This window comes from Neoarius graeffei, chromosome 2, assembly GCF_027579695.1.
Source record: "Neoarius graeffei isolate fNeoGra1 chromosome 2, fNeoGra1.pri, whole genome shotgun sequence".
NCBI classification, from domain to species: Eukaryota; Metazoa; Chordata; class Actinopteri; order Siluriformes; family Ariidae; genus Neoarius; species Neoarius graeffei.
In genome coordinates, this window is record NC_083570.1 from 55393763 (window position 1) to 55406021 (window position 12259).

General features: G+C 39.8%; 1 protein-coding gene across 1 annotated transcript in view; it reads right to left on the minus strand.

Annotated features, from left to right (window-relative positions):
• Positions 1-636: 636 nt before the first annotated feature.
• myrf (myelin regulatory factor) overlaps positions 637-12259 on the minus strand; it is a 40743-nt gene continuing 29120 nt past the window's right edge. The window contains exons 19-27 of the mRNA XM_060902904.1: positions 11880-11963; positions 8419-8486; positions 5004-5117; positions 4351-4569; positions 4070-4163; positions 3600-3662; positions 984-1089; positions 817-891; positions 637-732 (exon numbers count right to left, since the gene is read on the minus strand). Of these exons, the coding sequence (XP_060758887.1) occupies positions 637-732; positions 817-891; positions 984-1089; positions 3600-3662; positions 4070-4163; positions 4351-4569; positions 5004-5117; positions 8419-8486; positions 11880-11963 (919 nt within the window). The remainder of the gene's footprint in view (positions 733-816; positions 892-983; positions 1090-3599; positions 3663-4069; positions 4164-4350; positions 4570-5003; positions 5118-8418; positions 8487-11879; positions 11964-12259) is intronic.

Here is a 12259-nt window from a genome sequence, read left to right on the forward strand (position 1 = left end):
TATCCACGTAGTTACAGGCAAATGCTCATTGTGTGCCATTTTTTTCTACATTGTATGATGTTACACTTGTATCAGTTAAAAAAGCAGTGCAAATGATGAGTGTATTGTAGATGATTTGCACTCTAAGGAAAGGTGTTCAACCAAATATTTTGTTGTCAGTGGGGTACACATCTTTTGTACATCTAGCATGTATCGCATTCCTGGGAAGATGCATGTCATGTACTTTTATATATTTTATTTTTAAAGGTACGGTAGTGGTCTTTAATTCTGTAGCTTGAAACATGTTTAACAGCCCACCATATTCACATTTTCAGGTGAAAGATACACACTTAAGGTTCAAAAGATGTCCCCTTTGGACAAGGAAAGTAGTACAGTACTTTTTGTGTGTGTGTGTTTGCAGTGTCAGTAATATCAGTGGGGCAGGGGGTAATCCTGTCATAGAGTCAAATATTTCTTAGAAGGGGAATATTTGTTTTGACAGTGGAGTTTCTATCACATTCTGTTATTGTATTCTGAAGAGAAGTGTTTTTACACACTGCCATGCTACATCACAAAAAAGGAAAAAGGGGCAGTCATGAAAATGGTTCAGAGGGTGTATAGGAGAAAGCCAATGTTTGGTATTTTAGACACTCCCCTTTAAGTGCATCTACTTTGGATGAGAAAATAGTAATCAATGAATGCTGTAGTGTCCTGCATCTTCTGTTCTTCAGATCCAGAGCAGCCAATCTCACCCTGTGGAAATGGAAGAGTGAGTCAGTGACATGTTTCTTCAAAATACCCAATGTGACAGAGACTGATTATATAATGCATACTTACATAGCTTGACACCCGGAAATGGTAGACAGAATCTTGGACTAATGCCAGTGGAATGGACCACAAGTGACTGGTCCCCTGGAAAGTAAAATATTCATTATGCAAATATTTAAAAAGAGAAATAACATTTTATATTTAAAGCACGTCACAGGTAAATCAATATTTGTTACCTTTGTGAAGGCACCCTTGCTTTCAGAAAAATCAGTCTCAGTGTGGTTTGGGCAAAGACGCCCTCTAGTGACACTACACTGCCACATCCACACAATTTCAGAGAACCTAAATGAAAAGCAAACATCTGTGAGTGCACTAGGCTCTGCACACACTAGGGGTTGCCTAGACTGGTACTATAGTGACGAAACGTTTGGACACCCCGACTCATTCATAGGGCGGCATGGTGGTGTAGTGGTTAGCGCTGTCGCCTCACAGCAAGAAGGGCCTGGGTTCGAGCCCTGGGGCTGGCGAGGGCCTTTCTGTGTGGAGTTTGCATGTTCTCCCCGTGTCCGCGTGGGTTTCCTCCGGGTGCTCCGGTTTCCCCCACAGTCCAAAGACATGCAGGTTAGGTTAACTGGTGACTCTAAATTGACCGTAGGTGTGAGTGTGAATGGGTGTCTGTGTGTCAGCCCTGTGATGACCTGGCGACTTGTCCAGGGTGTACCCCGCCTTTCGCCCGTAGTCAGCTGGGATAGGCTCCAGCTTGCCTGCGACCCTGTAGAACAGGATAAAGCGGCTAGAGATAATGAGATGAGATGAGAATTTAAATTCTTCAAAGTGGCCCCATTTACCTCGATGACGCTTTGCACACTATTGGCATTATCTTAACCAGCTTCATGAGGGAGTCACCTGGAATGCTTTTCAATTAACAGGTGCCTCGTCAAAAGTTAATTAGTGCAATTTCTTGCCTTCTGAATGTGCTTGAGATCAAACAGTAAATAGTAAATAATAAAAATACAGTAAATAGCCCTATTCCACAACTGTAGTAATCCGTATTATGTCAAGAACCGCTCACTGAAGTAAAGAGAAACAACATCCATCATTACTTTAAGACATTGTCTTTGAATTAATAAAAATAATGAAAAACCATTGAATAAGAAGGTGTATCCACCTTCAACTTTTGACTGGTATTGTATATCCACCACTTACAACGGTGTGGCGCTATCTAATAATCAGTAGAAAGGGAAAAAAACAATGAGACAATAAGGGCAGTAAGGTAAAGATAGCAGGCAAATGTTCTTGCAAATGTCTGAAAATATTACAGACCAAATGAAGCCACATCTACAGTCAACTGCACAATATTATGCTGGAAATTTATTATCATTATTATTATTATGGGCGGCACGGTGGTGTAGTGGTTAGCGCTGTCGCCTCACAGCAAGAAGGTCCGGGTTCGAGCCCCGTGGCCGGCGAGGGCCTTTCTGTGTGGAGTTTGCATGTTCTCCCCGTGTCTGCGTGGGTTTCCTCCGGGTGCTCCGGTTTCCCCCACAGTCCAAAGACATGCAGGTTAGGTTAACTGATGGCTCTAAATTGACCGTAGGTGTGAATGTGAGTGTGAATGGTTGTCTGTGTCTATGTGTCAGCCCTGTGATGACCTGGTGACTTGTCCAGGGTGTACCCCGCCTTTCGCCCGTAGTCAGCTGGGATAGGCTTCAGCTTGCCTGTGACCCTGTAGAACAGGATAAAGCGGCTAGAGATAATGAGATGAGATGAGATTATTATTATGCTTGAATGGGCCATTAACATGGTGGCACAGCGGTGTAGTGGTTAGCACTGTCACCTCACAGCAAGAAGGTCCTGGGTTTGAGCCCAGCGACTGGCAAGGGCCTTTCTGTGTGGAGCTTGCATGTTCTCCCCGTGTCCGCGTGGGTTTCCTCCGGGTGTTCCAGTTTCCCCCACAGTCCAAAGACATGCAGGTTAGGTTAACTGGTGGCTCTAAATTGACCGTAGGTGTGAATGTGAGTGTGAATGGTTGTTTGTCTCTGTGTCAGCCCTGCGATAACCTGGTGACTTGTCCAGGGTGTACCCTGCATCTCACCCATAGTCAGCTGGGATAGGCTCCAGCTTGCCTGCGACCCTGTAGAACAGGATAAGCGGCTACAGATAATGGATGGATGGATGGATGGGCCATTAACATTTTAATATCAATTTGCATGAAGTGGAAAGGTATTTTTAAATCCCACTTCTCCCAAAGGAATTCCACTCTTAGTTATTTTTGTTGTCATATAATGCGAAATAAAATTTAAATAAAATACTTGTACTGTGGCATAGTGAATCCCTTTGTGAGCAGTGCTGTATGAAAGAGCGCTTTCAGAGCCACGGGTTGCACATCAGCATTTAATTCCATTCAGTGAGTTTAGTGACAGATCAGTAGTGCATGCCAGCTCAAAGAGGCTGATCTACTTATTTTTGGATGCTACTGAGTCTGGAGTTGAATATGATGGAACTGCAAGCTCATCTAGAAGAGTGCATTTTATGTAAGAATTGGTGCTTATATACACAGAGTTATTATTTTGCAGATTTATACACATTTGTCAACAACAGTGTGGCCTTAAAAAGCACGAGGCTGGACATTTCATTTGTAGCCTGTATGCGTGGCTGTTAATTGAAGTGCAGTTGGCTCTTTTTTGTTCCACAAATAAAACAGCCTAAAATTAGCGATGTGCTGAAAAAGTTTTTAACAATGCAAAAGATGACATGTCGACTACTTTTTTGAATTGCTGGTTGACTTGTATGAAACAGTACTCAAGCACAGCTCTACCACACAGTGCCTTTAAACAGCAAAATGAACTGACCTCATATATAGAGTGATGTGATTCTCAGATGAATTTTGACTCCTGTGCAGAAATAAAGTATAGCTACGGACAGAAGAAATACGCAGGTATGGAGAGAGCTGGTTGTTAATAATATCTCAAAACAAAGGTAAAATGTACCACAGTACTGATGCTGCACTGCAGTAAATGATTTCTTAGCAAGTGGAAATACCTTGAATATGGTCATATTTGGCTAATATTTCCTATAATGAGATTACAATAAACCAAATATAAGACTAGCTATTTACTAATTTTAAGCTTGAAATGGTCTTGTTCTATTGGCAAGTTTAATATTCTTATATTTGGCTTATTGTGTTCTTATAATAGAAAATACTAGACAAAATTGACTTTATTCAAGATATTGCATTGTGGAAATATTAAACATGAAAGGCAATAACTGCCAGAGTTTGAAACAGAGAATAAAATGAATGTAGACAAATGTATGTACATACCTGCAACTGTGTAATGAGGCACAGTTCAGTGCCTTCAATTCCTGATTAGTTTCGACTATGTAAAGTTCGTTTAGGGACGGCAGGAAATGCCCACCTGAGGGAGGGTGAAAAAAACAGCTTGAGACCACTGATGTCATTTAAAGGAATAACTATTTATACTGTACAAAGAATCGGTGTATTATAACTATATACGTACGTGTGTGTGTGTGTGTGTGTGTGTGTGTGTGTGTGTGTGTGCATACATGTGTCTATGTGTGTGCCTAACTATAAAGCAAAAATACCTTCAGTGTGTGTGCTGCGTTGCCTGCGTAGCCCAGGCAGACGGTTACTGTTGCCTCCTGTGTCCATATCTGAGGGTAGAGGAGTTTTCTTGGACTTGCTGAGGGAAAGAGGGGATGAAGTGTGACTCAGCCGGTTTCTACTCCTGCTGTCTTTATCCAACCCACGAGACTTCGCTTTCCTATTTATACTGACCATGGTGGGAGCAGGACTACTGAAGTCTGAGAGTAAAGAGAGTGAGGAAGAGAGAGGCAGCGAAAGAGAAAAACAGAGAAATTAAGCATAACATCTCATGCACGGATAATGAATGTTTTCAGCCTTTGTGAAAATGATGCTTTTGTGTAGGAGCTAATTACATAGGGGATATGTAATGAAAGAAGACTGGTGGCATGAAAGCATGAATGAGTTTCCTCACTACACAAGCAGTTTAGTGTAAGTCAGAGAACAAGCCCTGAATACAGCACTGCACTTCTACCAAGGGCTAAAGGCTGGGGTGTGGGCTCTATGTCAATCACTCTCATTTATTCATTCTGCTACAGTGAAATACAACTAAATACCCTGTATTTATAGACAGATGAGTATTTGGATCAGATATTCAGAATTCAGTCATTTGGTTTTGTTTACAGATTTAGAAAGTGGGATGGCCTTGTTTTACCTGATATGGATTGATTGGTGCTTGGCTGCAGGCTGGCAGTAACTGATTGGTTGTTCAAGGTGGCTGTTGGTGGGCAGCAGATAAGACGATTAGGCAGAGTTGGCGAGGTGGAGTCTATGTCCAGGAGAAACCGTTACAAGCATTTTTTTTTTTCAAAAGAATAATCTTTCAACACATTGAATAAATACAATATGTCCCTTACTTTGTACAACCCCGAATCAGAAAATGTTGGGACAGGTTGGAAAATGCAAAGAAAAAAAGAAAGTAGTAATTTCTAAATTTACTTTGACTTGTATTTCATTGCAGACAGTTTGGACCCAATATATTTCATGTTTTGTCTGGTCAACTTCATTTCATTTGTTAATATACAGCCATTCCTGTGTTTCAGTCCTGCAACACATTCCAAAAGAAGCTGGGATGAAGGCAATTTAGGGCTAGTAATGAGGCAAAGCAATTAAATAATGATGTGACTTGAAACAGGTTATGTCAACAGGTGACTGTAATCATTATTTTCACCAAACCAGTATCCAGGAAAGGCCTAGTCTTTGAAGAGCAAAGATGGGTCGAGAATCTCTAGTTTGTCAACAAATGAGTGAGAAAATTATTGAAATGTTTAAAAACAATCTTTCTCAAAGAAAGACAGGAGGGGATTTAGATATTTCACCCTCTATAGTGTATAATATCATTGAACGATTCAAGGAATCTGAAGGAATTTCAGTGAGTAAAGGGCAAGGACGCAAGCCTAAGCTGAACACCTGTGATCTCCGATCTCTCAGATGGCACTGCATCAAGAACCATCATTCATCTATAGCTGATATAACCACATGGATTTCTTTGGCAAACTCTGTCAAGCACTACAATATGGAGTTACATCCATAAATGCCAGTTAAAACTTTACTGTGCAAAAAGGAAGCCTTATGTTGACTATAGTGGTGCTTGACAGTTTGTGAACCCTTTAGAATTTTCTATATTTCTGCATAAATATGACCTTAAACATCAACAGATTTTCACACAATTCATAAAAGTAGATAAAGAGAACCCAGTTAAACAAATGAGACAAAATATTATACTTGGTCATTTATTTATTGAGGAAAATGATCCAATATTGCATGAGTGGCAAAAGTATGTGAACCTCTAGGATTAGCAGTTAATTTGAAGGTTAAATTAGAGTCAGGTGTTTTCAATCAATGGGATGACAATCAGGTGTGAGTAGGCACCCTGTTTTATTTAAAGAACAGGGATCTATCAAAGTCTGATCTTCACAACACGTTTGTGGAAGTTTATCATGGCACGAACAAAGGAGATTTCTGAGGACCTCAGAAAAAGCGTTGTTGATGCTCATCAGGCTGGAAAAGGTTAGAAAACCATCTCTAAAGAGTTTGGACTCCACCAATCCACAGTCAGACAGATTGTGTACAAATGGAGGAAATTTAAGACCATTGTTACCCTCCCCAGGAGTGGTCGACCAACAAAGATCACTCCAAGAGCAAGGCATGTAATAGCCTGCGAGGTCACAAAGGACCCCAAGGTAACTTCTAAGCAACTGAAGGCCTCTCTCACATTGGCTAATGTTAATGTTCATGAGTCTACCATCAGGAGAACACTGAACAGCAATGGTGTGCATGGCAGGGTTGCAAGGAGAAAGCCACTGCTCGCCAAAAAGAACATTGCTGCTCGTCTGCAGTTTACTAAAGATCATGTGGATAAGTCAAAAGGCTATTGGAAAAATGTTTTGTGGACGGATGAGACCAAAATAGAACTTTTTGGTTTAAATGAGAAACGTTATGTTTGGAGAAAGGAAAACATTGCATTCCAGCATAAGAACCTTATCCCATCTGTGAAATGTGGTGGTAGTATCATGGTTTGGGCCCGTTTTGCTGCATCTGGACCAGGACAGCTTGCCATCATTGATGGGACAATGAATTCTGAATTATACCAGCGAATTCTAAAGGAAAATGTCAGGACATCTGTCCTTGAACTGAATCTCAAGAGAAGGTGGGTCATGCAGCAAGACAACGACCCTAAGCACACAAATCGTTCTACCAAAGAATGGTTAAAGAAGAATAAAGTTAATGTTTTGGAATGGCCAAGTCAAAGTCCTGACCTTAATCCAATCGAAATGTTGTGGAAGGACCTGAAGCGAGCAGTTCATGTGAGGAAACCCACCAACATCCCAGAGTTGAAGCTGTTCTGTATGGAGGAATGGGCTAAAATTCCTTCACACCAGTGTGCAGGACTGATCAACAGTTACCGGAAACGTTTAGTTGCAGTTATTGCTGCACAAGGGGGTCACACCAGATACTGAAAGGAAAGGTTCACATACTTTTGCCACTCACAGATATGTAATATTGGATCATTTTCCTCAATAAATAAATGAGCAAGTATAATATTTTTGTCTCATTTGTTTCACTGGGTTCTCTTTATCTAATTTTAGGACTTGTGTGAAAAGCTGATGATGTTTTAGGTCATATTTATGCAGAAATATAGAAAATTCTAAAGGGTTCGCAAACTTTCAAGCACCACTGTATGGCCAGAAACACCATCAACTTCTCTGTGCTCGGAGTCATCTGGGATGGATCATTACACAGTGGAAACGTGCATTGTGGTCAGATGAATTGGTATTCCAGGTCTTTTTTTTTTGCAAGAAATGGACGCCGTGTGCTCCAGACCAAAGACGAAAAGCACCATCCAGACTGTTACCAGCAACAAATCCAAAGGTCAGGGTCTATCATAGTATGGGGTTGTGTCAGTGCCCTTGGCAAAAGTAACTTACACTTTTGTGATGGCAGCATTAATGCAGAACAGTACATTGAGATTTTGGATCAACATATGCTGCCTTCAAGATGATGTCTTTTAAAGGGATATTTTGACAAGACAATGCAAAACCACATTCTACCACAATGCAAAACATACATTACAAAGGCATGGATGTGGAAGAAGAGGGGATTTGTCCCCTCTGTCCCCAATAGAGAATGTGTGGCACATTTTGTCATGAAAAATATGACAATGACCCTGTACTGTTGCACATCTTAAGACCTGTTTGCAGGAAGAATGGGACAAAATAACACCTGAAATATTTCACTACTTGGTGTTTTCAGTCCTTAAGCATCTTTGAAGTGTTGTGAGAAGGAATAGCAACATTATAAAGTGGTAAATGCTTTACTGTCTGAATTTTTTTAATGTGTTATATTGTGTTCACTCAAAATGGAAAATTTTGAAAAAATAAACAATATAATTCATGAGGTCAAGCATCAAATAATGTGCTGTTGTATTGTTTTGAGTGCAATACACATCAAAGATTATTTACAAATCATTGTTTTCAGTTGTAAATTAAATTTCAATATATCGTCCCAGCGTTTTCTGATTTGGGTTTGTATGTATCTAAAACTGAATGTATACTGTAGTTATTTGGCACCTGAAGAGACTGTAGAGATGGGCGGTGAGTAAACTGCTTTACTAGATGAGCCAAGAGCAGAGCGAGTCCTAAGTGACACAGAAAGAAAGAGAGTAGTCACTCAATATCTGTAAAGAATACAGCGTGCCCTGCATTGTCTACATTCATAGTACAAGAAAAAAAAAATTCTGTCTGATCCATGCAGTACATTTCTGTCATACAAATAAATATAATTTTATGGAATGCAAAATCAATAAATAAACCAGGGTGAACTTTTGGTTCTTTTTGTATCCAGTTTTCTCCCAGTTTAATTGTTGGTGAAGTCTACCTGTTAATTGGACTCACTTACCACACAATAGTTTCCAATCCAAGATGCTATAGGCTAAATGTGCATCTTTACAATCACCCACAACATCTTTTCAAACTATTTGTCAAAGAAGTTGTGCTCTCTGTGGCTACGTTCACATTACCAGGCTGTGTGACACAGATCTGATGTTTTCATGGCTGTGTCTCATGGCTCAAATCAGTTTTGAGTCACTTTCATATGTGGTCCTAAATTGGATACATATCCAAATCATGGCCATGCAACATGACTGAGAATGGTCAGCTTAGAATTCATGTGGCTTTTGGCCTATACACATGCACTGAGTGCTGTCTTCATCAGCCAGTACTAGCAACACAGCAAAGCAACAATGGAGGAACACTATAATAGCTGTGAAAACTGCAAAAGCTAGCTGTCTGGCTTTTTTCACTTTCTCGACCTGATCATATACAGTTGACGAACTGTTTGCCATCCTCCAGAGCAAAATGTGATGCCTACATTAGCTATAAGTGGATCCATTAAGTCAATTCTAATGCTATGAGTCATCTCACAAATATGACGCTTTTTGTTGGAGGTGACACAGATGACTCGCGCAAAAACGCATCAATGTGTGCATGTATATTAGTTCAGAGGATAGATGAGTTCATATTAAATACAGGTCACTTTTAATTATGAATGTGAAGTGTGAGGATGGCCTCGTCGGGAATCAAACTTCGATAGAGCATCAAAGAGGTGCATCAAAGGCCCTGTTCACACCTCGTATTAACATGTGCTCTGGGTGACTGAAAGCATAAGTGGACAGAGCTAGGCACAAATATGAACAGGGTCAAATGCATCACGAAGTGGTGGTCCGGAACACATATGACCTCATAATGTTTGTAACGTGAACACAAATGCATCTTGATATATATGGGTAGTTCTTCGGTAATAGAATTACATTCACAGCAAAGTGTGGTAACTTTTTTTAGTTGCAGTACTCAAGATAATGGTATTAAATAAAAATTTCACACTGTATGGGGTATCGTTTCACCCTAAACAAAGCAGAGAAAAATTAACTACGTTTGAACGCAAAATCTTTTATGAGGAAAGAAAAGTCAGTAATGGAATTATGTCAGAAAAAAAATGTACTTTAATTTCTTAAAATTCAAACCAAGATTTTTCTGAAGCGACACTGCTATAATTGGAGTGATGATTTTTAAATATGGTTTTCAGTACATTTTGCCTTGGATTCCATACTTTAACAATATTACTGAGCTGACAAGGCAATCTTAATAATTTAATAATTTTGGCCTCTCTGCTTAAGAATTGCCCATATACAGTGGATATAAAAAGTGTACACACCCCATTAAAATAATAGGTTTTTCTGATGTAAAAAAAAAAAAAATGAGACCACGATAAATAATTTCAAAACTTTTCCCACCTTTAATGTGACCTATAACCTGTACAATTCAATTGAAAACCAAACAAATCTGTTTGGGGGAAAAACATTAAAAAAAAAGTACAATAAGCTGGTTGCATAAGTGTGCACACCCTTAAACTAATACTTTGCTGAAGCACCTTTTGATTTAATTACAGCATTCAGGCTTTTTGGGTTCACACCTGCCATCAATTAAAATGACTCTGATTAACCCCAAATAAAGTTCAGACATTTACTCACTTGCCTCCTCCAGCAAAAGCCAGGGTTCACAGAGAGCTTACAAAGCGTCAAAGGGATCTCATTGTTGAAAGGTATCGGTCAGGAGAAGGAGACAAAAACATTTCCATGGCATCAGATATACCATGGAGCACAGTGAAGATAGTCATCAAGAAGTGGAGAAAATATGGGACAACAGTAACATTACCGAGAGCTGGACGTCCCTCCAAAATTGATGAAAAAACAAGATGAAAACTGGTCAGGGAGGCTGCTGAGAGGCCGACAGCAACGCTGAAGGAGCTGCAGGGATTTCTGGCAAGTACTGGTTGTGTACTACATGTGACAACAATCTCCTGTATTCTCCATATGTCTGGACTACGAGATAGGGTCAAAGAAAAACATCCAGGCCCAGCTAAATTTTGCAAAAAAAAAAAAAAAGACATCAACTCTCCCAAAAGCATGTGGGAAAATGTGTTCTGGTCTGATGAAACCAAGATTGAACTTTTTGGACACAATTCCAAAAGGTATGCTTGGCGCAAAAACAACACCACATCACCAAAAGAACACCATACCTACGGTGAAGCATGGTGGTGGCAGCATCATGTTTTGGGGTTGTTTTACTTCAGCTGGAACAGGGGCTTTAGTCGAGGTGGTGGGAATTATGAACAGTTCTAAATACCAGTCAATTTTGGCCCAAAACCTTCAGGTGTCTGCTAGGAAGATGAAGAGGAATTTCATCTTTCAGCATGACAATGACCCCAAAAAAGTTTTGGAACGGCCCAGCCAGAGCCCAGACCTAAATCCAATTGAAAATCTGTAAAGTGACCTGAAAAGGACTGTGCACAAGAGATGCCCTCGCAATCTGATAGATTTGGAGTGCTTTTGCAAGGAAGAGTGGGCAAATATTTCCAAGTCTAGATGTGGCAGGCTGATAGACTCTGACCCAAAAAGCCTGAATGCTGTAATTAAGTCAAAAGGTGCTTCAACAAAGTATTAGTTTAAGGGTGTGCACACTTATGCAACCAGCTTATTGTACATTTTTTATTTTTTATCTTTCCCCCCTAACAGATTTGTTTGTTTTTCACCTGAATTGTACAGGTTATAGGTCACATTAAAGGTGGGAAAAGTTTTGAAATTATTTATCGTGGTCTCGTTTTTTTTTTACATCAGAAAAACCTATAATTTTAATGGGGTGTGTACACTTTTTATATCCACTGTACATAAATGCATCCTGAAAATACATAATCATTGTTCCAAATGGATGTTACTACAAGGTGTGAACAGGGCCACAGTTGCTTCTTCTGGAGTCAAGATAACCAGCGAGATTCAGTATGGTTCCCTGAAATGCTTGCAATATAACTGAACCTATGGTGAAAAATTTGTATTTTTGATGTTTGTATATACTCTATCTTAATTAATAAACTCTATCTAATAGCTGTGAGAAGAAATGAGCATGGAATACCCACCTCTATATTGGAAAAAGGACACAGAAAAACAATAAAATGGAAGGAAACAAAGAAAGCATACCATAAACAGATGGTTGGACAGAAAGTGACAGTGGCAGTGAAGAAGCGCATCCAGGAGACGGAGAAAACACAGGAGGAAATAGAACTACAAATGAAACAGAAATACTAAGGAAAGGAGAGAGGATGGACAATCTAATTTACATACATCTATACACTGAAGAAGACTAGAAAGGAAAAAAGTACAGCTTTTCCCTTTAGGTTAAGGTGATGTGTGATCTGGACTTGGCAATTCTCACCCACCAGCCAGTTCTTCCCTATTATATGACCAGAGGTTGAGGGCAAACATGTGTCTTCGGAGTCATGTAAAGCCAGATACTGCATCTTTTCCAACTGCTGTTTTAATCGTGCCACGGAAAGTGCTATCTACCGTCTACTGCATAC